The following is a 27,247-nucleotide window of genomic DNA, read 5'->3' on the forward strand; positions in this document are numbered from 1 at the left end:
TTATTTCGAAGAACCTTCATGGGCTATATAGCTAGTATCTTACCTCATTCTTGACCAAAAAAGGCATACAAGTAACCTTGACCTGACTTTGTTTGCTGACACTATAGCTTGTCCCATGCCTGCCAAGCCCTAATTAGGAAACATGCCGCGCCGCTACACATGTAAATTGTCATATAGTGACATCGCAAAGAGCCCCTAGACTCCTAATAAACCAGGTAACAAATCATACAACTCAAAGCGATGTTTCATGTGGAGAATAAAGCCATTTAAGTTTGAGTTATTTATAACTAGGACCGGTGAATAAGGCCAATGGGAGCCGACTTTGCTGATGTTAGCAAGGCATTTTGGCCCCGCAAGAAAATAATCCTCATGAAGCTTATCTTTTTCCCGGTCTTTGGGGATTAGCGTCTAACACGCCTGGACGTCCATATTCGCGAATCGTAAGATTCCGTTTACCGCGAGCGACGATTCAAGCTTGGTTTCATCTGCATCAGCGTCGGGGCTCTTCGGCCGTTCGCTTCTTCTATTTTTGCCGAGGCTACCAGTACTAGGATTGAAAATCAACCAAATAATGAGTGTAATAGGTAATTACTTCTAGCGTCTCAAAAGAACCTGGTCTCCGTATTGGAAGATCGACGAGTCGCAGTATTCTAACTAGACATTGATATTATTACAAAAGCCACTACCTTACGCTTACAGCAAAGAAATCATGCAGCGCCGTGTAGCCTCTGAGCCTCGCACATCCTGGCGTACATGCCCCCCTTCGCAACCAGCTCACCATGCGTCCCGGCCTCGACAATTTTGCCTGCGTAGAAGACAAAGATGCAGCTCGCGTCGCGGACCGTCGACAGGCGATGCGCCACCGCGATGGTGATGCGGTCCCGGGACGACGCTGCCCCTGACAGCGCGCCCTGGACGAGCTTCTCCGACTCGGTATCCAGCGCGCTCGTGGCCTCGTCGGGTAGAATCACATTTGGCTTGCGTACCAGCGCTCTGGCAATGGCGATGCGTTGCCGCTGACCCCCTGAAAGATGGTTACCACTCGTTCCACACGGTGTGTCGAGGCCCTCTGGCAGCGACGAGACAAAGTCCCATGCGTTGGCTGCTCGACATGCTTCCTCCAGCACCTCTTCTGACGCCTCCTCTGTCACGATCAGATCCGGCACACCCTGGGAGATGTTCTCGCGGATTGTGCCCGGGAAGAGCGTTGGCTCTTGCTGCACCAGGGCAACCTGCTTGCGATACAGAAGCGGGTTGATAGATGACAGGGGCGACGATGAGTCAATGGTAATGGAGCCACTTGCCGGGTCATAGAAGCGCTCCAGGAGCGAGACCATCGTGCTCTTTCCGCAACCTGAGGCGCCCACAAAGGCCACAAAGTCACCTCGTCGAATCTATAAAGGATCAGTGTCAGTGAAAGCAATATCAGCCTTCGGTCAGCGCAGCAGTTATTTACCGATAGAGACACGCTATTTATAACCCGGTTGTGTGGCGCCAGTGGATACGAGAACTGCACGTCTTGGAAGTCGTAGGAGCAACACCCGTACACTGGTCTCTCTTTTAGGTTATCGTTAGTCTCGCATATTGTTCCGCTAAGTCCATCGAGCCAGAAATAGTAGTTGGCGGCTTGGTTTGCCTTGGTGAAGCCTGGAAGCTGTCAATAACTTGATCCCAGCGTGCTTGGAGCATCGTTCGGACTCACTGCTGGCGAAACTGAAAGCCAATGCCGTTGCTTGGCCGGAGAAGTAAACACCCATAAATGACACGATAAACTGATAGAGGCTAATTTCCCCGTCATTGATCAACTTCGATCCCCACCTGTTTGCAATCAATCAGCAAAGTCGCTTTACCCGAGGGAGCGAACGCTCACCAGAACCCCAATGCCAACACGAAGTATTCAACAGACTGTGTGAGAGAGAACCAGGCCATCATGTGGAACATGGGCCCGATCGTATGAGAGATTCCGAGATCAAGCTCGTCAACGTACTTCTTCAACACGGTGGTCTCGATGGCGAGCGAGGAGACAGTGCGGATCGCCATGACGGTCTCCGAAGCCACGGAAGCACTGGCAGATAGCCTGTGACCCATTTCATCATCCATATTCGTCTCGAGCCTGACGCGCGCGTAGCCGCCTAGCATCATGGTAGGCAGGCCAACGAAGACACCGACCAGTCCGAGTTTCCAGGACACAGCGATCGCAAGAATACTCGACGCGACGATGTTGAGCACGGACATGAGGATTATGGCGACATTGAAGCCCATCAACTCCAGGATAGCCTGCGGATAAGAATCGAGCCGGCTAATGAGGGCGCCCACCGTGTTCTCTGGCCGGTCAAAGAACTGGATGTCCTGTCGGAGGAAAGACTCGAAGATTTCACGTCGCATCTTCCTGCTGAGACACTAAAATACGCTATGGTCAGTTATTTTTATGCGATACTATAAAGGGGATTGTCCCAAAAGCACAAAAGTTCTCTCACCTGTGCGATGGAATTGGTCGACCAGCCCATGACGAAGTATACAACGAGAATGCCAAGTGACATGACGAAGAACATCAACGCGATGAAATTTCCACGAGCGACTATGTCTGGAGAAGTAAAGACGCTCATGATATTTCCTAACAAAAACGCTTGCCCTGGGTTGACGGCCGCTGAGAGTGACCTTGTGGTTAGCAAATGTACTCTACTGTCAAGGGCTGGAGCTGAAAAGCGCTCCCAGGTGAAACTACTCACCTCCTGCGATGCACGTAACTGTTGTGATCGCAAACCAAAGCCATATTTCCGGTGACCCTCTCAAAAGCTTCCAGATACTGTGTATAATACCCGTCTTCTCGTTGAAGTCGTGGTTTTCCCGGTCCTTGAGTGTGGCCAGCTGCTGCGCCTCGGTCGTCCTGATCCTGGCAAGAGACTGGTCGCGAATAACATGATCACCTCTCCTTTCAGATGCCTCGTCGAGCGTAATTGTGCCTTCCGAGTCATGGTTCTCCTTGACGTGATTCGGCGCGAGATCCTGAGCTTTGACAAAAGTGGCGTAGATGCCGTCCCTAGACACCAGCTCTTCGTGATGCCCCTGTTCCATGATCTTGCCATTGGACATAACCACAATGTTATCTGCATTGCGGATGGTGGCGAGCTTATGAGCGATGACGATGGTCGTCCGGTTCTTGGAGGCGCTGTCGAGAGCCTTTTGGACGAGGCCCTCGGCGTGCGGATCGAGAGCGCTGGTCGCTTCGTCGAGGAGTAGGATTTTGGGCTCTGAGATGATGCTGCGAGCGATGGCGATCCGTTGTTTCTGCCCTCCAGAGAGCAGACCGCCTCTCTCGCCGATACGCGTTTGGTATCCTTGAGGCAGTTCCTGGATGAAGTCGTGTGCAAAAGCGATCTTTGCGGCCTCTTGGACGCGCTGCATTTGGTCATCCTGCGATGCCTCCTCCCACTGTGTGCCAACGAGGCCGTTGGAGATATTTTCAAATACGCTCCCGTTGAAAAGCACCGGTTCCTGGATACGTTAGAAAAGCGTTTCTCCAGTCAACAGCAGTATGAATTCTGTGTATCTTACCTGTTGAACTAGACGGATGTTAGTCCGCAGCCACTTGAGATTGAGCTGGCTGATGTCGTTTCCATCTAATGAGATGCTGCCTGCACAGGGGTTATACCACCGTTCGAGCAGCCCGACGATCGTGCTTTTTCCTGACCCGGATGGTCCCTAGTTATTTCCCGCCTGGTTAGACGTCCCAACATGAATACGATTGGATACCACTCACGACCAACGCTGTGACCTTGCCTGCGGGGATACGTAGGGAAAAGCCCTCTAAGACGGTGGCATCTGGACGTGTAGGATAGCTGAAGTCAATACCGTGCATGTTGATGACGCCGGCAGTTCCCTCGGGTTTCTCTCCCGATTCATCAAATGGGTCTATCTCGGATTTCCTGTCGATGAGAGTGAAGAGCTCTGAAGCTGCGGTTGCCGCGCGGCTGAAGGTTACCATGTGCGGTGCTATCTGCATGATTGTGTTTGCGGCCATGATAACGGAGAATAGAACACTGGCATCGGAGTTAGCTCTAGGGGGGTTTTTTTTTAATCAACAGGAATTTCGCTCCTGTCTCGCGGGAGGAGGGACACTAACACAAAGACTGTACCTAGGTCTGAAATCTCGCCGTGGTCGAGCATGGCGATGCCGGACTCCTCCCAGGACGTTCTCAGCATAGCTACCAGCTTGGGCATAAACCTGCAAAATCTTGGCCTCGATCATGGCATCGATGCCTCCGGCCATGCCAAGCGCAATGATCAGCGTTGGCACCATGAATATGAGGATTAGAGTAAGCTTCCATTGCGTGACAAACGCGATCACAAATGCCGCGACAAAGGTAGAGATGGCTTGGATGACAATTCCCAGTTTCTCTCCGATGCCGGATTGGATGAGCTTGCCGTTTGTAGTCGCCTGCTGGGATATAGAGCCGGAGGTACTCCGGTCGTAGTAAGCAATTTCTTGACTGAGAGCCGCCCGTAGATAGCTTTGGCGGACATTGCGCGTCAAGTAGTACGCGACGTAGGTGAAGCAAGAGGCGTAGATGTAGGTAGCTACCAGACGGACGATACCTATGTAAATGAAGTAGAGACTTTCTTTCGTGTAAGAAAGAGGGGGAAATTTATTCTCTTACGCCGACGTTCGCACGGAGGACATGAAATTGTCAGGCATCGAGTTCGTGTCCGAGAAACTATAGTTGCTAAGCAGTGTCAAGAAATTTCCCATGACTAGGTTCACCAAGGCAAGAGCAACACCAGATGCAGTAGCAGCTATGAAAGCAATACATTCTACGACGTAGAGTCTAGTATCACCGAAAGTAAGAACTCTCTACAGTGTAGATCCTAGTCAGTCTACTCCTCCGGATGACAATGAGTCTATCAACGCTCTGGTCGCACTTACCAACAGGCCATTTGTGCCGTTCTTCTTCTCTTCGGCAGGTTCCTTGTTTTCTTTTTCAGATTCGATTGGGATATAACCATCGTTGGCTGCCACGGCAGTGTCCTCGGCCTCTCGAGGATCCAAATATACTGCCATCTTATTTGCTCTGTGTTGACAGAAAAAAGAGAAAGAGTGGATGATTGACGCAGAGCGCAATCTGATAAAAACAACAATTTATATATCAATATTAGCACAACATAGAAGAAAGTAGCATTGAAGCACAGGTAAAAGGGATTGAAAGGAAAGGAGAAAGAACATTGAATATATACAACTCAAGACAGGGGAGACAACTATTTAGGCTACAACACAAAACAACCCCTAATCCTTGGCGATACAGAAAGCACGTTTTATCCATGGTCTCTAGCTACTCATTCGGGAGCTTGGAGTCTACAATGTCCGCTCCCAGCATTGAATAACCCTGGACATCATGCGGGGAGCGGAGCCTCCGAGCCTCCGATGTTTCTTGCCGTGTTAGGCTCCGAAAGACCTTCAATGTTCTCCCTCCGCCACCATCTGTTCGGATCACAACGTGCCATGTGGGCTCCGATATCTCTACCTGCAGTTTCACATCGTGGTACTCGTCGCTCGCTTGTCAGAGAATCAACCCGCGACGTAATTAACTACATGTACCGGGCGGCGGTGCCTCGGCGAGCCCCACCACGCACCCTCGATGGAAGAAGAACCAGATGTGTCGTTCTCGGAAGAGCACAATGCTGGTGTGGCTGAGAAGTTGGCTGTGAGATTTCCTACGTGCAGACTACAAGTGGAATCATATCAAGTGGCTAACCAGCTTCTTCGATAAAAACAGTGTCATCGATGCCGCCGGCGCAAGGTGAAGAAGACAGGAAATCCATCCCTACCCATCACTGTCTAATTTCTCGTCCAGGTGAAATGTGACCGCGTCAGCCCTTGTTCTCATTGCGTCAAAGCTGGGACAGAATGTTCATACGCAACGGGCCCCAAGCCTAGAGAAAGGCGGCAGAGGGTCATGGTCTCGAACACATAGTAAGTCACTGCAAGGTAACCACCCTAGTGAGGCGGAGCACCATGCTGATAGCCACCAAATGATTCAAAACTGGATGAAATATCGAGAAAAATTGACATGCTCAACGAGAGGATGAGCCGGTTGAGTCATGAGCCGACGAACAGTAGAACGTCTAACTCCCTCGACTTTGCAGGCCCTATCAAGAGCATCCAGGAGGAGCACTGTTTGCTCGAACCAACGCCATCTGCTTCATCAATCGGCTCTATACGAAACCAAGAGACCTTGTCGTATAGGCCTACCAGCGAGGGTATTCGTGAGTTTCATTACGACTCTTCAAAAGAGGAGCACGAAGGTGAATCGTCACTTTTCGCTCACGCCGTCTTTGCGAGTCGGTTTTTGCAGAACGCCATTGACAACACGACCAACTCCGAAGTTGCACACGAGATGGAAGCGGCCCTGGACGGCCTTAGGTCAGCAGTCAATTCTGGGAAACCGCAGTCTGATACACTCGATAAACTGTATCCTCACGCCAGGGCGATCCCACTCGGTTCGACGACCCGCGGCCTTCCTTTACCAACCATGGACAAGGTATTCATGTGCTTCCGTATGGCCCGGGAATCCTCCCAAGTAGCCATGTTATGGTTGGGAAATCTTATGAGACCGGCCCAGTTCAACGACTACTTTTTCAAAATCGCATCGCCTAGCCCAACTACCGAAGCCGACTTGGTTATTGTCCATTGCGGCCTTTACTGGCTGTTCTGCGAGTGTTCCAAAGTCGCCACGAATGAAGAAACAAAACAAGATTATGACGCGCAGGCATTCATATGCGAGGTGAACCTCGAGACTGTCCTGGCCAACCTTCGGTTTCATCAGCCAACAAATATCGACTTCGTATATGCGATGGGCATGGCCGTAAGATCTTTGCCACTTTCATTTTTTACGAGAGTCAAAAGAGCCCGTTCCGACTAACATTGCCTGCTAGTCATTGTATTGTCTCCAGAAGAGTAAGCCATCCACCGCGTGGAACTTCATCAATTCGGCCTCGCATATGATACAAGCTCTTGGTTTGCAACATAACGTGCCTGCATGCATAGAGGGGCCAGAAGAACAGGCCCAGAAGAGAGATCTGTTTTGGACCATATACACAACAGAAAAAATGTTGTCGCTACGCCTTGGTCGTCCATCGACCTTTCGGGATCAGGACATCACACTGACCCGGATTGGTATGGGACGTCCCAACGGTTCTTTTTTGGCTGAACTGGCCCCCGGTTGGGTCAACATGGCAACTATACAGGGCCGGATATATGACGATATATACAGTCCAGGAGCTCTCACACAACCACCGCACATCCGCAATTCTCGTGCCCGGGATCTCGCAGCCGAGTTAAAAACTACCATGCGACGTACCCAAGACACCCACGTGAGCTTTTCCTAGCTACCTAACTACTCAAGACAACACTGACGGCTGACTGACCATAGGACCATTACGAAGCTAGCAAAGGGCATGTGATGGGCGTTGATTATCACGAAATAGCAAGACGTTACGACCGAGTAGTCGGCTTATGCATGCTTACGCTTATTTACCGAAGTATCGCCCCAGAGATACCATCGACGTCCGCATTTTGTCAGGAATGCATCGATGCCGCCAGAGACACCCTTAAAGAACACAACCGTTGCGTCGCTGTCATCACCAAGGCTCGAGGGAAGACAGTTCTCCTTGAAACATACATCAACTGGTTTGGTATCGACGATTGCCCCATTCTGACCTTGACCCGATCAATCTGACGTGGAGATACAGGACTATCATCCAGTCTCCATTCATACCCTTCATCATCCTGTTCTGCCACGTTATCGAGACGTCCAAGACCTCAGACCTCGAGCACATGAGGGGTGTTGTCGAAACGCTCGAGTCTACATCAAATACCCCCGTACATAACACATGCGCTAAGCAACGGCGCCTCTTCAAAGCGTTGTACGACGTCGCGGAAAAGTATGTCGAGGTCAAATCCCGCGATGACAGTGGGCAAGTGGGAATGCCATGGTCGATGCAGTATGTCGGTGTATTTGCCCGCAAGGCCTCGAACGAACTCGCACTCAGTCCATTGGACTCCGCAGGAATTGTAGGAGACTCGGGGACGACGAATACTGTAGATGCCCCCGGTCCCTTGCCGTTGCATAGCGAGGCTAATGGGGAGAGCATGGGGCTTGTGGGTGGACTAGGCGGGCCTATGGTGTTTCGCAACACGGCCTTTGGTGATGTAGACGTGGAGATGGATCTCTCGGGGGCTCAACTTTGGGACTGGTTCAACAAGAACCAATCCATGATGAGGATGCTGGAGGATACATAGAATAAGGCAGTGGCGGTGTTGTCATATACTAAATAGGGACTATGATATTCACTGGTATACCTAATTATGAATAGCGAACATGTTAGATAACACGAAAGTGGTAAGAAGTCGTACGTAAAAAGAAATCGATTTTTTTTCGTTAAGAGACATTTCTTGCCGAAGCGAGGGGAATGAGTCACTCGCGCACACACGTTTCTTCCAACACTTCCCCACGTCGAGTCCATTTTACATCAACTACGCGCGGGTCGATTCAAGGCGTCAGAGATGGCCACTTCGGAATATTCTAATTGCCAGACGCCTCTATCGCCTTCAATATACGCCAAGAGATCTCCAGGAGATATTGAAGAAGGCAGACATGTGTATCGACCTGGCGGATTCCATCCGGTCTACGTTGGCGACATATACCACGACAGGTACGAGGTACTAAGTAAGCTCGGCTACGGCGCCTATTCCACCGTTTGGCTTGCCAGAGACACTCAGAGACAGTAAGTTGCCTACCTGTCCGTAAGTATGCATGGTTGTTAGGCACCCCATGGTAATACGAAAATACAGGAAGCGAGACTCTTCTGAGTTCATTGCCCTCAAGGTTCTTAGTGCCGAATGTTACGGTGCAGAGAAAGATCTCTTTGAGAGAGAGATTTTGACACATCTGAAAAATGGAAACCCTAAGCAGGTTGGGTACGACCAAATCTGCCACCTGGTGGATGACTTTGAGCACAAGGGCCCCAACGGGACGCATGTATGCCTGGTGTTTGAGCTTATTGGAGAGAGTCTCCGTAGTTTTGGCGGCTGGTTCCCAGAAAGCATGATCCCAGAATCGGTTATGCGACGCTTTACGATTCAACTGCTACTAGCGCTGGACTATGCTCATGACCATAATGTTATCCATACAGGTACGCCGTTTCTTTCTTCCATAAGAAGGCTTAAGTCTGATCTGGTTTCTGAGTTAACATTCGGAATAGATATTCAACCGAGCAACATTTTTGTGAAAATGAGAGATTACACTCTTATAGAATCTGGCTACCTAGTCAAGGAGTTGATGCCACATCAGGAAAAGAATGAAGAGCGATATACCGTCGTTCCTTCTCGTTCTTTTCGTCGTTATTACTTCAACATCACCGACAATTTTTCTCACTTCGATATCGTTCTCGGAGACTGGGGGGTCTCGAGCTGGGCCGACAAACACCTCACAGAGAAGATTCAACCTGTCGCCCTCCGCGCCCCCGAGGTTCTGATCGAAGCCCCATGGGATGCTACAACGGACTTTTGGAACCTTGGCGCTGTCCTCCTGGAACTGTTTTGCGCGGTGCGCATGTTCAGCGGTGAAGTTCCTCCTGATGGACACTACGAGCTTAAACAGCATTTAACAGAGATTGTGGATCTCTTCGGCCCTGTCCCCAAGGCTTTTACTGGAGAAAGGTTGTCAAGATATCGTCCAATTGGTTTTTAATGACGAAGGAATGGTCAGGCATGCACCCCCTATGAACAGGCCGGGGCTCCTTTCAGACGCATTTATGCCAGGTTTGGACCAGGAAGTCAAGGAAGACTTTGCTTCCTTTTTATTCGCGATGATGAAAATTAACCCTACGGAGCGGCCGTCGCCTGAGGATCTTCTTCGACACCGTTGGCTAGGAGCACTATAGCAGAGTTCTACAAAGTCTAGCTACGAACCGAGAGCATAAAATCCACAGTGGAAGAAAACTATGTATAGGTTTCTCCTCGAGGTCACTTGGCGCAGAATTGTACTCTTATAGGAAAGGGGACAATCTCACTGATAGACTGTAAAAAGTTTTCCCTAATATAACTATATATTTTACATATGTAACATCATGTAATAGAAGTCAATTTGGGGCACCACCAATCCTAGCCGCTTTTAGAAGAGCCTCATCCTGTAGATTGGAAGTGAAGGGCACCAAACAACATTCCCTTTGTATGATAATAATCGCTATCCTTCTAGTTTTATGAACGAATATAGACCTTGAAAATTTACCACGAGGTCGCAGTCGGGGTCACATATGTACCACTAGCAGAACCGCTGCTGCACGCCGAGGGTACATCGTTCCCACTTGATTCTCCCCATGACGCCGGTACCGTGCCATTGCGACGCGCAGCAGCCGTCAGAAACGACGCGTAGGACCAAGTTAAATCTGCCGCAGAGAGAGGGGAACCGTCGTCTCTGCCGTATTGTTCTGCTAGAGCGCCATCGGTGGGCGTGTATTTCTCCACAAGGGACACAAAGCCATCCGCGTAAGTTTTCACTGCGCTAGTAAGAGACTTATAGGTGGTTGATGAGCTTGAATAATTTCCAACAGCCGCATCGGACACCAGGTCCTGGAAGAATGGCAGCGATGTCGTGGTGATGGTGAGTGAACCCTGCTTGCTCCACTGATAGATGGCGTCGTAAAGTTGCTCGGCCGCTGCCAAGGTGCAAAGATACCTGTTCATAACCAGTATTAATCAACCGATCTGTCGAGTGACTAGATATAGTGGTGTACACATACCATGGGTTACCGCCCTGGTAAGAATCTTCTGGATACCGACCAACTGATGCTGCTGAACCTGCTTCGATTCCACTATTGATACTATACACAGCGCGGAACGAATCGACGTACACCTTGTGGTTAGACAAAGCCCGAGATGAGCATGGTTGGAAGGTGGCATCATCGCATGCTGCAGACGGATCGAAAGTATGAATTGAGCCGAGCACAGAGTTCGCATCTAGACCGCTACGTCCGGAGCTCCCCAGATTTGAAATGACTGCGCTCCCGTTCCAGAAGCTCTGAAGGAAGCATAGAACCAGTGGTGCCTGTGAGACACAGCCATCGCAGGACTTGTTGAGAGAAGTCGCGAACGTGTTTCCTTCTACAAGCGCCTTGTGTTGACTTGCAATTGTGAAGAATGAGGAGCCTTCTACTTCTTCCCACAAGTCGAATCCAGTCTGATTCCAGTATTGGGCCACGTACGACAGGTCGTTCTCGACAACCGGCCATATGTTGGACAATACAAGAGATTCACTTCCTTGGGAAATTAGGTAATTTCCGTACGCAATTAGAGCTGAGGCACGCAAGGCTGGACCATCGCGTTGCGGTCGGCCCCAAGCACCCGTGAATGCAGTCATGTTGACATAGAATTTGGGCTCGGCCAAACCAGTGCCATCTGACAAACCTCCAGATGGATTGTCAACAGTTTGAAGATGCTCCTGAGCGGTAATATATTGCTCAATGAGTGTCTTCAAGGAGGAATCACCAGCAATGAACCTCTCAATCAGAGCAGTGAAAGTCAAGGCAGAATCACGGGTCCATGTATAAAAGTCTGAAGCATTGCTAAGTAACTTCTTGATTCATGTATCCGATGAGAGATTGGTGTAAACTTACAGTCTGGGTCCGTTTTTGAAGGCGATGCAACTACAATACCAGCAGAGGCTCCCGGGGCTCCTGTTCCATTTGGACCGATATTGGCCAGAGTTCCTTTATAAGCGATGGCGCCTTCGGTCGTGATAAAACTGTCGATATCTGCGCGTTTTTTAATACCATGGCCAATCGTCGGAGAAGCCAGCCCTATGGCAGAGCTAATGAGGCATGGAACGAGAATCTTTTCGAAAAACATGTTAAATGATAGTATGTATGATCTATTCCGAAACAATCTTCTTCAAGTGTGCTTGTACCTCGTCTTGTTAGCGAAAAGAGAGGGGAGACGATCTCCTTTTAAACTACGACTCAGTCCTCCCGTAAAACCAGTCGATCTCGTTGTTTTTTTTCTTTTTTGTTTTTTTTTTATTATTTTCTTTTCATTCGATGCATACGACTGTAGATGGGCAAGACGTAACATCACAAATATGGGAAACAACGGGCAAATCGTTCGGAAGTAATCTTAATCCCTAAGCGGTCGGAGAATTGATGAATCAGTTTCTTCACCAAGTCTTGTCGAAGCCAAACACTTTCTAGACATGTATCACATGCCGGACGGCAAAATGCTTCGGGCGTAGAAGAGATGCGGAACAGACTGTTTCATGGCATAACCAAATCCGTCATAGCTTTGTCGGAGAAACACTATATAATTTCCCCGTTTGTTAAGGTGTAACCCCAGTGCTTGAAACCGCCTCCACATTACCTATAACCTCAATTTTTGGCATTATTATTATTCAACTGATGTCTTCCCCAGTTTTAGATCTACGGCCGTTTATAGTAATTCATCTGCGGATACGAGAAGAGACTGCAACAGATGTCACTATGAAGCAAATTTAGATAACTAACTATACTACTCCATTAAAAAGCCGTTTTATGAGAACTATCCAATACATACCATCCACCTAGAATGGTCAGTCGCAGTCAACAATAGTTGACATGTTCCGATCGTTTTGCATATGAACCTGTTATATTTCAAATTTGTGGTGTGCATTAATCCCACCTTAGTCCCATGATCCGAAATTAATCCGTTAATCCGTTAATCCGATATTTGCCCGCCGGATACACGCTATATTCCCAAGTACTAGCTCTAATTTGCTGCAGGTACTCCAGTAGCTTGAAAAATTAAGAAACAACTATTCTGATCACTCCTATCGGCAGTAAAAACGGCGCGGTAAATTAGTGGTCAATTAAAAAAAGTTGGCTCCAATCGCCTCCTTGCAACCTATCATTTTCACTTAAATCTATTAAATTGGAAAGGATTTTCGTTAATAGGTATTACGTGTTTTAGTATTATAGATGATATAACCATGATTTATATTTGTCTAGATCTATGAACTTGCCTAATAAACACTAATCATAACTCCATGAAAATAACTCCAAGAAAATAAGACCAAGGAAGTAATACCAACATGGTGAGGACTCAACTGATATCACTTCGGAGGTTACTTAAAATTAGTTCTTTTCTTCGCCTTTCCAAGTGGCAGATCGATGCTTTCCCTGGGGCTTGCTGTCCATGACACGAACAGTTACTGATTCTTTCACTTCAAGCCTCCCCTTACATATATTGAGGACTGGGCCCCACTCATTTGGCTCAGCATGCATCGCAAGTAGCACGTAAGTATCTAACCCGTGTTGAGTGGCCTCGATAACGCGAACAGGAACATCAGGTAGTATTTTGTGCTTAACAGTCTTGTCGCCGTTATATATTTGAACCGAGGAGTAGAATGTGGACATTTTGTGTATTGGGCCCTGCGGGTCTTGGTGGTGTTTTATTATAAACCAAAGGGAATCCTTCGGAGCAATGCTTTCAATTCGACCGTAACGAATTTCAGCAAGTTCAATCTTTGTGTTGTTAACTGAGGGAGCTCCCTTAGTCATTGCCCAATCGACACTATCTGGGGCATCGTCATCATGCTTATAGTGGTCATGGAAGTTTAGAAATATGTTGAGCCTGTGTAAGGCTTTTGCTAAATTTCCCCATTTTTCCTCGAGTGTTTTCCAAACTTCCTTAGATATGCCGCCGAGTTCAACGTTCTTTTCGCCGGCATCCAGATCGACATGGATGTCAGGGTACCCTTGGTCAGACATTGTGGATAGACTGGTAATAGGTATGTTTTGATTGATGTATTGAGTTAGGTAGTGATCAGTGAGCGCGTGTGTGAAGATTGCACATAGGTTTAAACTGCAGGACGAGGGTTTCGTGATTTAAATACCTATGGCAGAGCCATACCTGAGTCACTAATTGTAGGAGTCATATCTGCTTGAGCTGGATTATATGACATAGTTCATTGTGTTGTGACTCAAAGATGCAGTGATTCAAAGAAATATTGCTCATTGAAGTTCGTCTAGTTACTACTATCGACAAATCGATGGCATTTCCCTTTGTCTATATTTTTGACAATAGGATACCGACCAAGGATTGAATGGGGAGCGGACTATATCTGGTTATTTCCTTAAATATCATCAAATGTGTAATACTCCACCAGCACCACCACCACTACATACAAATCAGCTCAAAAGGATGATTACAATGCTAACAAGATAAGCTCTACAAACCTGTATTTGGCCTTTCGATCGACTTACCGTAATTACCCAATCTAGAAATTTTGATGCAATGGATAAATCTAAATTTCGGACCCTATGCAGAAATCGTGAGACATAATTACTAAATAGCTGAGGTCACATGATAAGATTCTAAGGCATATATGATATATCTATCGACCATGTTATCACAGGCGCCTGATTAACAGGAGATATACTAATTGATATTGGTGAGCAAGATTAGTGAGTCATTCAATGAATTTAATGACTCACTCACTATTCTCTCAGTATCAAATTAAAACCGTTATATCTAGGCTTTGCAAGGGACGCGAGGCCAAGTTGCTAAGTTGAGTGGTAGGGGTCTTCTTTAGTTGATAGAATTGTTGTCGAGCCATTCACTTGAACGCTCTCACTCTAGAAGACTGGTGACATAAGAGCCAGATGAATGTGTTTATCATATAACTTATTGACTAAGCCAATATTAACATATACATTCAAAGTGGACACTTGATCATTAAAAGAAGTTTCCCCCAGCAAATGTGAAATAGTAGTCGCAGTTACACCTCAACCCAACCTGTGGTCTGTTCCATCTACTAGTCGCCATACTACATACCTAAGTAGATTGCAAATAGCTTCAGAAACATCCAAAGAGTATTATTAGGAAACGGATCAAAATTAAAATCCCTCGACCAGCTGACGCCAATCTGACATCGCGTCAAGCAGGGCATGAAGACATGATATGAAAAAATAGAAACAGAACACGCTATAGTTATTCGATTCTTATTCCCTAACATTTGAACACTGATCGCTAGCTATGTGATTTAGAACACTTGGAGGGTTCACAATATATGTGCTAGTATTCTCAGATATAGTTCATAGAAACTTTGGCTGTACGCGACCTTCAAGGCTAGGTTAATATGATGGGAATCTAGGCTAGGCCCTGGTCAATGAGTTGACCAAACAAACAGGGAAGACTAATCCGAAGAGATCCCGCAGCAGATATTTCAAGAAAGGTGAAGAAAATTATTTCCTTTGCGCGAACCACACCGACGTAGTACTCGTCTAACCCGATTAGACATATCGGACCGCGCCGGGTGAATGCCGTACGTTAGTCCCAGCCCTAATCCAAGTAATACCTGGTTAAAATAATGATAAAACAAGTTCTGGCAAGAGCACCTAAGAATAGTTGCAATATTTACGTATGTAAACTGATAGTGCTTATTGCCAAGAAAAAGAGGTTACATATATCACTATGGCTGTGTGTATATATAGTGCTGGTGGGAACCCAAACTACATGTATTTTCAAGGTTGAAGTTAATCCATCAATTTCTCCTCTCTTTTTATTTTTGCAGTAATCCGGCAGCATATAAAGCAACATGGGTTCACCTTCTTCCTTTTGTGGAGTCACTTTGGTCGATAGCCCAGTGGTTCGACTGGCATTTGAATTTGCCAAAGAGAACCTTGATGAAGTGTCGTTTCGTCATGTGTACCGTTCTTGGATTTTTGGTGCCATACTTGCCTCGAAAATTCCAGCCTTTGCCAAAATAAATTTTGAGGTGCATGCGATATCGACTCTTCTTCATGATCTTGCCTGGGATCATCTGAGCTCATTTTCAACACCAGACAAGCGCTTTGAAGTTGATGGGGCTAATGCTGCCCGGAAATTTTTAGAGCGAGAAGCACCACAATTTGACAATCGCCAGCTACAGCTTGTCTGGGACAGCATTGCTCTACATGCTACTCCGAGTATTGCTCAACACAAGGAGCCCGAAGTTGCCCTCTGTACTATGGGTATCACAGTTGACTTTCTGGGATCCCGTTTTCCTGGAGGTTTGATCACGGATGATGAATACAATGCGGTAGTCAAAGAGTTACCCTCGGTTGATTTTAAGGAGTCTGTTAAAAGAAAAATGTGCGGGCTATGTGCGAATAAGCCTGAGACAACTTACGATAATTTCGTGAGGGACTTTGGTGAGCGGTTTGTGGTTGGATATTCCGCAAGAGTAATAAACTCCGTCGATATATTGCTAGGAGCGGATTGGAGACGTGGACCTGTAGAATAATGCTGAGACAAACTACACTATGAGTTATACATTATCATGAAATAGTCCAAGTAAAAGGTGTGTATAGCAAAAGCACGATCAACATAAGCATATCTGAGGGTACTCTGCTGATTTAATCGCTATGGATTCTTTATAATTGTACGGAATATATCCTTAACTGCGCGAGTTTTATTGGTTACAATGGTGGCTTAATAAGCGAATAATTGGCGACGATTTTGTAGAGAAATATGGGTTCGTGACACGTGTAATTGATTACTCAAAATAAGCATATCATCCCAATTTACATGACCCTTCCATCACTTTATATAGGGAGGTTCCCAATTAATTTGATCCGATCGGATAATCGCCATAATTCCAAATAATATCAGGGGAATCAGCGGTCTATGACCTTATTTATGGCATCAGATTGTAATTGCCAAGCAAGAACCCAAATCGGGTTAGCTGTATGCCTTTGCTAGGTTGACAGATTATCTTGCTAGCTAGCGCTACTTGGCGGGTTTCCTCACGTCTGACAGAGCCCCTCACACCTGGAACTACGCCATCCTCAACGCAATCCACAGCGCCAACTATGTCCACCCCTTCAGAAACTCATAAAAGGAAAACCCCCACCGGCAAGCTATACGCCATTGCTGATATTCACGTGGCCTTTGCCTACAATCAAGAAGCCTGGGCTGGCTTGTCGCCGCATCCCGGCGATGGCCTCATCCTATGTGGAGACATTGGAGAGACAGTTGAGCATTTGCGCCTGGCCTTTTCGACAGCCACAAGATGCTTTGACACTGTATGGTGGTGTCCTGGTAACCACGAGCTGTACACGCTTCCGACGGGATCTAGTGCCGATTTCCGGGGAGAGGAGAAGTATCAACAATGCGTTGAGGTAGCTCGATCCTATGATGTTCTTACGCCTGAGGACGATTTTGTAGTGTGGGGAGGACAGGGCGGCCCAACTGTGATCGCGCCGATTTTTACGCTGTACGATTATACGTTTAAGCCGGACGACGTGGCTGTAGAAAGTACGTTCATAACCCACTTTCAAATGCACAAGTATTCCAAGAGTCAGGCGCTTTGCGGGCTCTACAAAGTAGATCTTACAGCGCGTCCACCGAGGATGCGCCCATATGCATTTTCTTCCCTAAGAACTTGTAGATAGCATATGCTGATGACTATATAGATGCTGTTGCGTGGGCAAAAGAGCAGAATATCGAGGCCACGGATGAGTTTTTGCTTCACCCAGACCCCTATTCTAGTCGCCAAGAGTGGTGCAGTGAACTTGTTAAAAAGTTCGAAGCAAAGTTAGAAGCAGCACAAGCACAGTTTCCATCTCTTCCTTTTGTTATCGCAAACCACTGGCCATTGCGAAAAGACCTCGCCACTCTAAAATTCATTCCACGGTTTGTTATATGGTGCGGCACCGCTTTGACTGAGGATTGGCATCGAAGATTCAATGCAAGGGCCGTCATTAGCGGCCATCTTCATATTCGAAGAACGGATTGGAAGGATGGCTGTCGGTTCGAAGAGGTCAGCCTTGGCTATCCACGACAGTGGAAGCATTGTGCTGAAATGGGCCTGGAGGTCAATGATCTTCTAAGAGAGGTGTTGCCGGGGCCAGAACCTCCCGAAAACGGAGAGGCACCAGTCCAATGGAGAAGATATGGGTAAAGTGGGATTACTTTGAGAGGGTAGAAATGTTCAAGGATTTAGCCAGATAGATACGAATCGCACCTGGTAGTAGATTAAGGTAGATTTGATACCAAACTGTCTCTTTTTCATTATCTCATGTGAATTAATGACTTTATAAACAATTGGAGCAGTTATAGAATTACTGACTCGAGATAGCGCCCATGTCAACCCTAATTTTCCCCGGCTTAATTTCCCCGCCTAAGGGATTCTAGTCATATCATCGGCGAAGTCTGGCCCGAGTCGCCCCATCTGCGCTAGAATCGGACTCGTCTCTACCAACGTCGGGTTAGTAGTACCCGAATGGAGAATCCCATATTTTTTTTTTTTTTTGCAGGGTGCAGTTTTCCTACTGAATGATGCTACTATCATGGCTACCACCGATCGCCATTTATTTGCTCGTCTTTTTCTCTATCGTTATTGATACTCAATTCTAAGGACGACTACATTTGGCTGAGAAACCCTGTCATTTCATTACGTATTATGATTTAGGTTACATACCAAAAGCGTGTACGTGGGCTATGCTAGCTTTAACGCTACATTCTTCCTACGTTGGGAGTAGAATAGCGCCACTTTATTAAACCTTCCCAAATGTTTAAAGGTCGGCTCGTGAACCTAGAAGCGATACCCCCATCTTCATTCTGAATATCTCGTATCCATCTAACAAACTTACCTATATAGATCATTGAGACGATCTGAATGCCTACGAGTGCTAGTAATAAGCAAAAATGCTTTTTTTCAAGCCCGTGATAGCGGTACTGTATCACTTTATTCTTGTATCACAAGCCCTTGCGTCAAAATGCTGGCAGAACACAGCCTGCACTGGACCGAAAGAGCCTTCCTTTCTAGGACCGTGGGAAGCAAACGTTCTATCCCCTGCCTCACGCACGGTATCACCAGTCAGTGTCCTCGACAACAACCACCAATTTCTTTCGACGTACCCTGCAAAGGTTTACCTGGGTGGTAATGGGTCCCTTTTTGTCTTCGACTTCGGTCAGGAAGTTGGTGGAATTGTCAATGTCAATTACACAGCATCTGGAGAGGGTTCTCTAGGCCTCGCATTTTCCGAATCCAAAAACTTTACTGGCTACACATCGGATGAATCCAATGGTGGCAGCGGCCCGGATGGTGCCTTATATGTTAATATCACATCTGAATCCCTGGAAAATGGCAGTTACACTATGCCATTAAACAAACTACGCGGAGGCTTCCGATACTTGAGCCTGTATACCTTGACCGACAATTCAACAATCAGTGTTGAAATCGACACAGTGGAGCTCGAGATATCGTTCCAACCTACCTGGGAGGATCTCAGGGCCTATGGTGGCTATTTTGATTCCAATGATCAATTATTGAATCGGATCTGGTATGCTTCTGCGTATACCGTACAGACTAACATAGTGCCACCAAGTACTGGACGCGTATGGCCTGCTCCAACAGAAGGATGGAGTAATGATGCAATAATAGGAAACGGCACCGGTATTTTAGTCGATGGCGCCAAGCGTGATCGCGCTGTGTGGGCAGGGGATCTGGGCATATCCATTCCCAGTGTTCTCGTAAGCATAGGGGATGCCGATAGTGCTAAAAGTGCGCTCGACGTTCAATACGCCCATCAAGTTCGTACACCTTTCATATATGTTTCATTCCCTTTTTATGAACCCTAAAAGCTCATTAGCAACCTTATTCACAGAAGGAAAATACTGGAGAGCTCCCAGAAGTCGGACCACCCATTAGCTTCTACGGCTCAGACACCTACCACATGACCACAATGATTGCAACATATGACTATGTTCTCTACAGCAATGACCTAAAATGGCTCCGGTCCATCTGGGCAGGATATCAGAACGCAATGGTATACATTACGAGTAAAATCGACGATACGACTGGATTGCTGAATGTGACCGGAGCCTCGGGCTGGGGTCGTTCTGCTACGGATGAAGGCTATAGCACAATTGGGAATATGCTGCTTTACAGAGCTCTAATTTCTGGTTCTGAATTGGCTAATTGGCTTGATCAACCGTCTCTGGCAACCTCATGGCAAGAATTAGCTTCGATATTAAAGGTTGCAGTGAATAGTCCAGACAACAATTGGGACCCAACCGCCGGGTAAGAAACATCCTGTATAAATTTGTAGATATTACAGCTAACCAATACAAGAGCGTTCAAAAATACGGCCACAGATGACAGCATCTTCCCCGAAGATGGGAATAGCATGGCTCTGTACTTCGATGGTGCGAACTCATCCTACGCAGCAAGAATCAGCAAGCAGCTCACCACGAACTGGGGTCCAATTGGAGCCGTAACACCAGAGTTGCCAGGAAACATCGTACCATTCGTGGAGAGCTACGAGATCAAAGGCCACCTCGCTATCCGAGAGACTCAACGTGCCTTGGACTTAATGCGCCTTAGCTGGGGTTGGTACGTAAGCAACCCTTACGGGACGGAGAGTACAATGATCGAAGGGTACTACGAGGACGGTTCCTTCAGATATGCCAACGATGGATACGACAATGCGGGTTCGTACCCGTCTCACTCCCATGCTTGGAGCAGTGGCCCTGTCGATTCTTTGATTTCTTATGTCGTGGGTATGCGTCCAACCGCACCAGGAGGTGCCCAGTGGGCTCTTGCACCGCAGTTTGGCGACTTATCAAGGGCCGAGGGAGGTTTTACAACGCCACTAGGGAAATACTCAGCGAGATGGATTCTGAATAGAAGTGGGTACACACTAGAATATGATGTTCCCACCAATAGCAATGGGATTTTGATGCTTCCGTCGCGGTCAAAACTGCCAAAGATCGAATGGGATGGCATACCACAGAGTCAAGGCACGTTTAACAGTTCCACTGGGTTGACTGAAATATATGGTCCAGGAGGGAAGCATAGACTAAGTGTTGTGTTCTCATAAAACGACAAAGCTGTCCATTCTGGCCGGCGACTCTGGATGTTTTATATTTTGAAGGAGACTACATTTTGAAGTTTTTATAAGCCAAAAATAAACCCGACGTTAATCCTTTGAGCATAAATCCTACCGCCGGGTTGTTATTGTTGCAATAGAGAATTTTCCAAAACATTCCGGTTTCGAGGACATCAATGATGTTGGAAACTTAAGAAATTAACAATTTTAGAAGATAATCCCTTCCTTCCACACACCAAGACTCTTGTTCAATGTTGGATCTGAAGGTTTCCCAACTGGACTACCTTGCAATACTACAATAACTTACTAGTAATCTATCTGGGAGCTCTACTAGGTGAAGAATTTAACTTGACAGCCTGTTCAAAGGGAAACATGAGCGCATTCTGGGAGAGGACAAACTCTTTTTCAGGGAGTTGAATAGGCGGCTCTGCATTCCCTAGCTTAGGTTCTATGGATGGCGCATCAAAGCCGTAAATGAAACTATGTCATGAATTTGGCTCCTCTTTGATTTATCTGCGTGTTTAAAATATTCACCGCATTGACGTGGGGTACTATTTATGTCATAATATAACAGAACCTTCCATAATCATCCTTTTCAAGAACCCCGATCCTACAAAACTCTCTTCCACAACAAAGTCAAATATTCCATGGCTCCCAGAAACTTCATTATACGTATGGGGGGCTAAGACAACATAGAAGATGGAATCAGTACTACATTATTATTTCATTATTGAATTTTGAAAGTTCAAAATCCCATGTCTAGTTAGAGTTTTCTTGTCCTGCGTGGAAGGATCACAGAGTCACACTACTAGTTTAGCTTCGGGGTTGATCGTACAGGTGGGCCAAGTACGCATCTATTTACAGTAGTACTAGTCTACTTAACTTGATATTTAAATATACCCCGTCGCACCCTTTTTTCTAAAGAAATTCCCCTTCTCTCTTCTAAATTTGCAGCTGCATACTCTGTCGATTGTGAAAAGTTGCCTCCTCACGAAACCGATTAGAAACAGTGCCGTGTACTGTCGACCAGAAAAATGCGCTCCATCGCTCAAATAACGGCTTTGTCCATGGCCACTGGTGCCACAGCCCTCGATATCCTCGGCATATCTATTCCAGATGGTCTCTTTACGGGCCCTTGGTACGGGGCGCCTGATAACGACTTTGACTGTGTAGATGCGCAAGGTCGCAATCCGGTGGTCTTGATTCACGCCCTGGCAGCATCACGAGAGGTTGATCTAAACCTGCTACACAAAAACATGACATCCGAAGGATGGTGCGTGTTTTCGCAGACATACGGCTCTCCCATCAACCCGCCTCTTATCGGAGGTCTGACAGAAATGACCGAGTCAGCCGCAGATGTGGGAGCTTTCATTCTCGAGGTAGCCCAGAAGACAGGTGGCAAGGTCGACGTCGTCGGTCACTCAGAAGGGGGTGTTCAAACCCTTTATGTGCCAATGGTGCAACCTGATGTCGCCGCAGTTATTGATCACGCTATCGCTCTTGGGCCAGCAGTGCATGGAGCACATTATTTCGGCTTCACGGACTTTTACCAATCATTGCCGACTCCATTCCCTACCTTGCTCAAGGCCGCCATAGAACCACTATGTGACGCCTGCATCGACATGGAGAACAATGATGGGGATATCTATATCGCCTTCAAGAACAGTCCCAAGATTGTGCCCAACAATATCAACGCCACTATTATCATGTCCAAGGATGACACCCTTGTTCCTATCAACACAAGCAGGATCGATGAGCCAAACGTCAGCAATCTAGTCGTCCAAGATTTTTGCCCTGACGACCATCTTGGCCACGCCGACCTCGCCTGGTCCGAGAGTGTCTGGGGAATAGTCAAGAACCAGCTGCAAGAGACTAACGACCCATTTAATTGCGATACTGGCGCTTCCTTCCGAAAGTGAAAAAATAAGGGAGGATGCGACATGTTATATTCCGCAGATGTGTTCGTTTCGGAAACCGTGCATGTAGAAATAGTGCGAAATTGAAAAAAAAAAGTTACTAAAGATGATAGAATAATTATTGCTTATCCACCACCTACTTTTATTAGGAAGGTGAGGGACTCGTCCAATGCAACTTGACAACGAAGCTGCTTCTGTCCAGGAAAAAAAACGTCCCGGCAACTCCTGAAATAGACAAACAAATATTAATTCTCCCTTTCAGCCCGACTGAAATTTCTTCTATTTCCTAGAGGGCTAGAAACTCGTTGGTTTAACGTTATCCCCATACTACTTAACAATTTTAACTACCAGAAAAATAGTAGTTGCTCCAGATCAAATTAGAAAGTCAATCAATACCACAGACTTAAAGCTTATTTAAGGTAGGAACCGCTAATATAGTTCATGCTTCGTACATTTCTGTTTTCAGTTAGCTGTGTCTGGCAATGGAAATTGCATCCATCCTTGTGAGAACCTGGCCAATTCTAGCGTTCCTTTGATGACAGCACTAAAAACACTAAATGACTGATGATGATCGACAATGCAGCTGCGATTCCTCGCCACTGTTCTTTCTCGACGCTTTGCTTCTCTCCAAAGACATGACCCTAGCGAGTACGAAAATGCGAAAAGTCACAGAGTAGTATCTTAGCAGGTCCTACTCCTTACTTTCTTTTTCTTTTAGATATTCGGGCGGCATCAAGAAGCCGAGCATGAGAGCAAATGGGCGTCTGTCCAGATATTGAGAAATTTCTCGAAAAACTCCGAGAAGCTCCCAGAAGTAGCTGGGTTACTGCATATCATTTTTCTTGCGCGATTATGTTTTAGATTGTAACTATTTACCCATGTATGGCTACCCGATTCGTGCCGGGCCACTTGCAAATTGCCGAGCTGAGCAAGCTTTATTTGGGGGCCATCCGTTCCGTCTCAGATCATTAGAAATAATCTTCCTCCAGTCACCAACCAAATTAACCACGCAGTGAGCTCGCCCACGGAGACCAATCTTCTAATTCATGCACACACTATGTCGCAGATCGTCTACACCGCACCTCTTTCCTCAACGACCAGGCTTCTGATTGTGGTCGCTTCTTGTCTTGCTGGTGCGATATCATGGTTTGCCGTTGGTTTCGACTCAGCTATTACCAAGACCCTGGGGATGATATTCTTCACTCTCCAAATAGTCAACGTATTGGTTGATCCAGATGTGTGCTATATTTGGTTTACCCGGACAAACGCAGATGGCACCAAAGTCAAAGTTATACGGCCACTTGTTGGATTCTGGAAATTTGAAACGCAAATCGGCTTTACTGGTGGATATGAAGTTAGATACGATGGTTGGAGATATGAGCCAGCGGTTTTCAGGATATAGCTTATGCATGTTCCCGTAAAATCATGCTATATGGATGCATTTCTCAGAGCTGGACTCTCAAGCCACTGCGAAGGCCTTAGTTATAGTACTCCTACTCCTTTGATGATGTAACCAAACCGGAGATTTCTCGCCCCCATTTAAGAAGTGGATATTCCAACTTGATACGCATGGGTTTCCTAATGCGGTTCTTGGAGCTCCATGTGAAGTCATTCCTAGTTATATAAACGATGGAAACGTCTCCCAAAACTGACAACTATCGATAAGCACGGTATTTCCGCCATCAACAGTCAAATATTTGACAAATCTCAGATTTCTCCCTCGCGAAAGAACGGCTGTGATTATGGCACTTATGTATATACATAACAACACCCAGTACAATGGTAACATTGAAATAGTCCATGTGTCTGATAACGCTCGGACTTCGTACTGAATGTTGACGTCTGGTCGCCAACTGCTACGCCTTACTTCAAGGTTTAAATTTAACTCAGAAACTAGATCATAGAAGATTTCGTTGAACATTTTATCCTGGCTTGCTTTTCTAGACATCTCCGGATATGACGCTGGAGAGGCTATATGTAGCACAGCTCTGTGAATCATAGTCAATAAATTGATGTAAACTGCATGTTATCCATCAATATATACTCCTCGTGATATAGTGTCCAGACACGTAAATAACCTTTAACCTTTAAGATGTGACTTGTGTTATTTTTTTGTCTTTTCAATTTTATATACGTAATTAAAAGTAACTGGTAGCTTCTTGCGCTTCTAATAACTTTAGATAGACACCTACTCCATTTATTAGATCCTCGTACAACCGAAACTTCGTAATAAGCGTCAAAATAGGAGGAAAAAATACCTGCAACATTCCACCTAGCATCAATTGTAACGAATGTCTCTTTCAAGCTTTTGATAACTTCAGAAAAGTCTGGGCCCGACGCCCTTTCACCAGAACGTATGTGATCCACACAGAGTCGATATGCGAAAAAGAGTCCCCATGGCGATATATCGTCAGGGTCACGAGCCAGGAAGCACTTTTGCTCTACGAGATTTGTTTTGACTTTGTGGAGTATTTGCTGAATCACCTCTCTGGCGTGGTTAGAGCGTTCCGCGTCCATGATTGCCATGCCCGGGCCAGGAGAAAGCCATGGTGTATGAAGCGCAACTAGAGTACTTTGGAAAAGTTAGCAGTATGTCATTATAATTAGAAGTGGAATAAAGACCTATAAACGAATGCAATTTGGTCATTGTCTGGATTCTCTGAGTCCAGCGAAGCGGCAAGCATAGATTGAATAGTTCGTTCTAATTGGATCCAGGCGTCATGAGAGTCAACTGAGTTACTAGACAAGTGATGTAAAACTTGGCCCAGCAATCTCGCAGCTTGACATAGTAGAGCAAATTTACTCATGTGGCTAGCCTTTGGCGCAGAAAGTGTAAAAGAATCTTCCAGGCGCACAATCTATATGATTCCCTTGGTTAGCCCACACGGACGCCTTAATCTGAAAAAGAAATCAACATACACCTTTATCCCATGCTTCGTCATCTATGGGGAATAAATCGTCCAATGTAGGATCCTCTGTCACAAATGGTCTTCCAGGGCACCCAATACTTACAAAACTTGTTTTTTGTGTCAGTTTCACAGGCAAGTAGCAACAGAGCAATCGTTTAATGAAATCTGGGAACAAACCGGTCTAAGATCACTAGAGCCCACCACACTCTTTTTCTCTCTTCGACTTCTACCAAAGTGAGGACTCGTCTTGTGCTTGCCGCTGTCTTGGTTTTAATCCCAAGAGCATAAGCATAACGAGCGCATGCACCGATAGTTAAAAATGCCGCAGGATATATGCCATGCCCAAGCTCGTAAAGCGCCAAAAGTACCCCTGCCTGAAGGACTAGAATAGAGAAGACAGTGGAGTCCTCAACTTCAACCAAAAAATGCTTGACAGCACGATAAAGTCGTGTCTGAGGATTTTGCGGATCACGGGGAGGAGAGCTTGTTAAAAGTTTGAGAGAAAGAAATAAAAGAGTTACATCGGGTCGATATTTGGAGTACGATGGTAGATATACTTCGTAGAAACGTTTCTTTGAGATAAATGGCATCCACACGTGTACGTGTGTGAAGAATTTGGATGCGATGTTGCGAATGTCGTCCATGTCTCCTAGATAGCCTAGGATCTGTCCGGGGATGTGAAAGGTAGTCTGGTAAAGTTCAACTTGACTCTGCTGTAAGATAGTTGGGTCCAGAAACAGCATAGTGGGAAAGTCAATGGCCCGAGAATTATGCTGACTCTCGTTAACGATGGAGATGCTATGCCATGGTTGATCCGTTTGTGTTGAATCGCCGTTTGGAACGGGCTGCAAGTACTCGCACTTCAATCTCTTTCTAATTGTATGCAATTTCGATATTAACCCAGTTCGATATAGCCAACAAGTCACTTACTTAGAGCATGGAGAACATTTAGGAAGGGCCTTGTCACATTTCCTCTTTCGAGTTTTGCACGATGTGCACACTAACTGAGCCTCATTGGCGCCAGGTTCGTTTGAAATTGCCTGCATGGGGGGTTTGTATAACTGGATACTAGGCTATAAATGTAACGTAAGAATAGTATGGGATGATGAAAACGTTGAGGCGGCCTGTCTGCGGATTCCAGCGGCCGCAGTATTCCGGTGAAATATCGTCGACATCCTATGATTACCAATCCAACACTCGCCCCACCCGCTACTCCAAGTAACAAACCACAGTTGACTTAATATGGCTACGTTTGGCTCCAGTAAAGTATGTTGGCGGGTACCCGGCACAATGTAGAGTGGCGGATACTGGCGGCCGAAATCGCGGCCGTAACGGCGGCCGCAAGGCTTACAGAGTAGATATCTCCATGCCATCATGGTCAGCGTAATATTGGTAGGTATCGCGAAAATAAATCAAAAACTGCACTAAATATGGTGTATAAATATAAGGGTGAATCCCTTCAGATCAGAGATCTCTTGATTAATCAAAATCATACATCACTCCTTACTTTATCGCTCTACTATT

General features: G+C 46.4%; 10 protein-coding genes across 10 annotated transcripts; 6 read left to right on the forward strand and 4 right to left on the reverse strand.

The window, feature by feature from the left end:
* Positions 1 to 707: 707 nt before the first annotated feature.
* Positions 708 to 5,059, reverse strand: TRUGW13939_02508 (uncharacterized protein; the record flags this gene model as incomplete). The annotated part of the gene is made up of 10 exons (XM_035485701.1): positions 708 to 1,394; positions 1,457 to 1,647; positions 1,703 to 1,818; positions 1,871 to 2,400; positions 2,478 to 2,647; positions 2,730 to 3,495; positions 3,556 to 3,702; positions 3,761 to 4,040; positions 4,137 to 4,596; positions 4,921 to 5,059. The coding sequence occupies 10 exons, from the start codon at positions 5,057 to 5,059 to the stop codon at positions 708 to 710; spliced, it is 3,486 nt and encodes a 1,161-aa protein (XP_035341594.1).
* A 1,006-nt stretch (positions 5,060 to 6,065) lies between these two features.
* Positions 6,066 to 8,296, forward strand: TRUGW13939_02509 (uncharacterized protein; the record flags this gene model as incomplete). Its single annotated transcript, XM_035485702.1, has 4 exons — positions 6,066 to 6,860; positions 6,931 to 7,368; positions 7,428 to 7,684; positions 7,747 to 8,296. 4 exons carry the CDS (start codon positions 6,066 to 6,068, stop codon positions 8,294 to 8,296), a joined length of 2,040 nt encoding a protein of 679 aa, XP_035341595.1.
* Positions 8,297 to 8,560: 264 nt separating this feature from the next.
* Positions 8,561 to 9,746, forward strand: TRUGW13939_02510 (uncharacterized protein; the record flags this gene model as incomplete). Its single annotated transcript, XM_035485703.1, has 3 exons — positions 8,561 to 8,781; positions 8,849 to 9,189; positions 9,259 to 9,746. The coding sequence occupies 3 exons, from the start codon at positions 8,561 to 8,563 to the stop codon at positions 9,744 to 9,746; spliced, it is 1,050 nt and encodes a 349-aa protein (XP_035341596.1).
* Positions 9,747 to 10,282: 536 nt separating this feature from the next.
* TRUGW13939_02511 (uncharacterized protein) lies at positions 10,283 to 11,902 on the reverse strand (the record flags this gene model as incomplete). Its single annotated transcript, XM_035485704.1, has 3 exons — positions 10,283 to 10,733; positions 10,798 to 11,608; positions 11,671 to 11,902. 3 exons carry the CDS (start codon positions 11,900 to 11,902, stop codon positions 10,283 to 10,285), a joined length of 1,494 nt encoding a protein of 497 aa, XP_035341597.1.
* Positions 11,903 to 13,155: 1,253 nt separating this feature from the next.
* TRUGW13939_02512 (uncharacterized protein) lies at positions 13,156 to 13,791 on the reverse strand (the record flags this gene model as incomplete). The annotated part of the gene is made up of 1 exon (XM_035485705.1): positions 13,156 to 13,791. The coding sequence occupies one exon, from the start codon at positions 13,789 to 13,791 to the stop codon at positions 13,156 to 13,158; it is 636 nt and encodes a 211-aa protein (XP_035341598.1).
* A 1,829-nt stretch (positions 13,792 to 15,620) lies between these two features.
* TRUGW13939_02513 (uncharacterized protein) lies at positions 15,621 to 16,307 on the forward strand (the record flags this gene model as incomplete). Its single annotated transcript, XM_035485706.1, has 1 exon — positions 15,621 to 16,307. One exon carries the CDS (start codon positions 15,621 to 15,623, stop codon positions 16,305 to 16,307), a length of 687 nt encoding a protein of 228 aa, XP_035341599.1.
* Positions 16,308 to 16,875: 568 nt separating this feature from the next.
* Positions 16,876 to 17,966, forward strand: TRUGW13939_02514 (uncharacterized protein; the record flags this gene model as incomplete). The annotated part of the gene is made up of 2 exons (XM_035485707.1): positions 16,876 to 17,320; positions 17,479 to 17,966. The coding sequence occupies 2 exons, from the start codon at positions 16,876 to 16,878 to the stop codon at positions 17,964 to 17,966; spliced, it is 933 nt and encodes a 310-aa protein (XP_035341600.1).
* A 746-nt stretch (positions 17,967 to 18,712) lies between these two features.
* Positions 18,713 to 20,889, forward strand: TRUGW13939_02515 (uncharacterized protein; the record flags this gene model as incomplete). Its single annotated transcript, XM_035485708.1, has 3 exons — positions 18,713 to 19,600; positions 19,660 to 20,090; positions 20,142 to 20,889. The coding sequence occupies 3 exons, from the start codon at positions 18,713 to 18,715 to the stop codon at positions 20,887 to 20,889; spliced, it is 2,067 nt and encodes a 688-aa protein (XP_035341601.1).
* Positions 20,890 to 21,932: 1,043 nt separating this feature from the next.
* TRUGW13939_02516 (uncharacterized protein) lies at positions 21,933 to 22,817 on the forward strand (the record flags this gene model as incomplete). The annotated part of the gene is made up of 1 exon (XM_035485709.1): positions 21,933 to 22,817. One exon carries the CDS (start codon positions 21,933 to 21,935, stop codon positions 22,815 to 22,817), a length of 885 nt encoding a protein of 294 aa, XP_035341602.1.
* Positions 22,818 to 24,952: 2,135 nt separating this feature from the next.
* Positions 24,953 to 26,769, reverse strand: TRUGW13939_02517 (uncharacterized protein; the record flags this gene model as incomplete). The annotated part of the gene is made up of 6 exons (XM_035485710.1): positions 24,953 to 25,002; positions 25,073 to 25,386; positions 25,437 to 25,672; positions 25,734 to 25,830; positions 25,901 to 26,596; positions 26,654 to 26,769. 6 exons carry the CDS (start codon positions 26,767 to 26,769, stop codon positions 24,953 to 24,955), a joined length of 1,509 nt encoding a protein of 502 aa, XP_035341603.1.
* Between the last annotated feature and the right edge of the window lie 478 nt (positions 26,770 to 27,247).

Source organism: Talaromyces rugulosus, chromosome II, assembly GCF_013368755.1.
Source record: "Talaromyces rugulosus chromosome II, complete sequence".
Taxonomy (NCBI): Eukaryota; Fungi; Ascomycota; class Eurotiomycetes; order Eurotiales; family Trichocomaceae; genus Talaromyces; species Talaromyces rugulosus.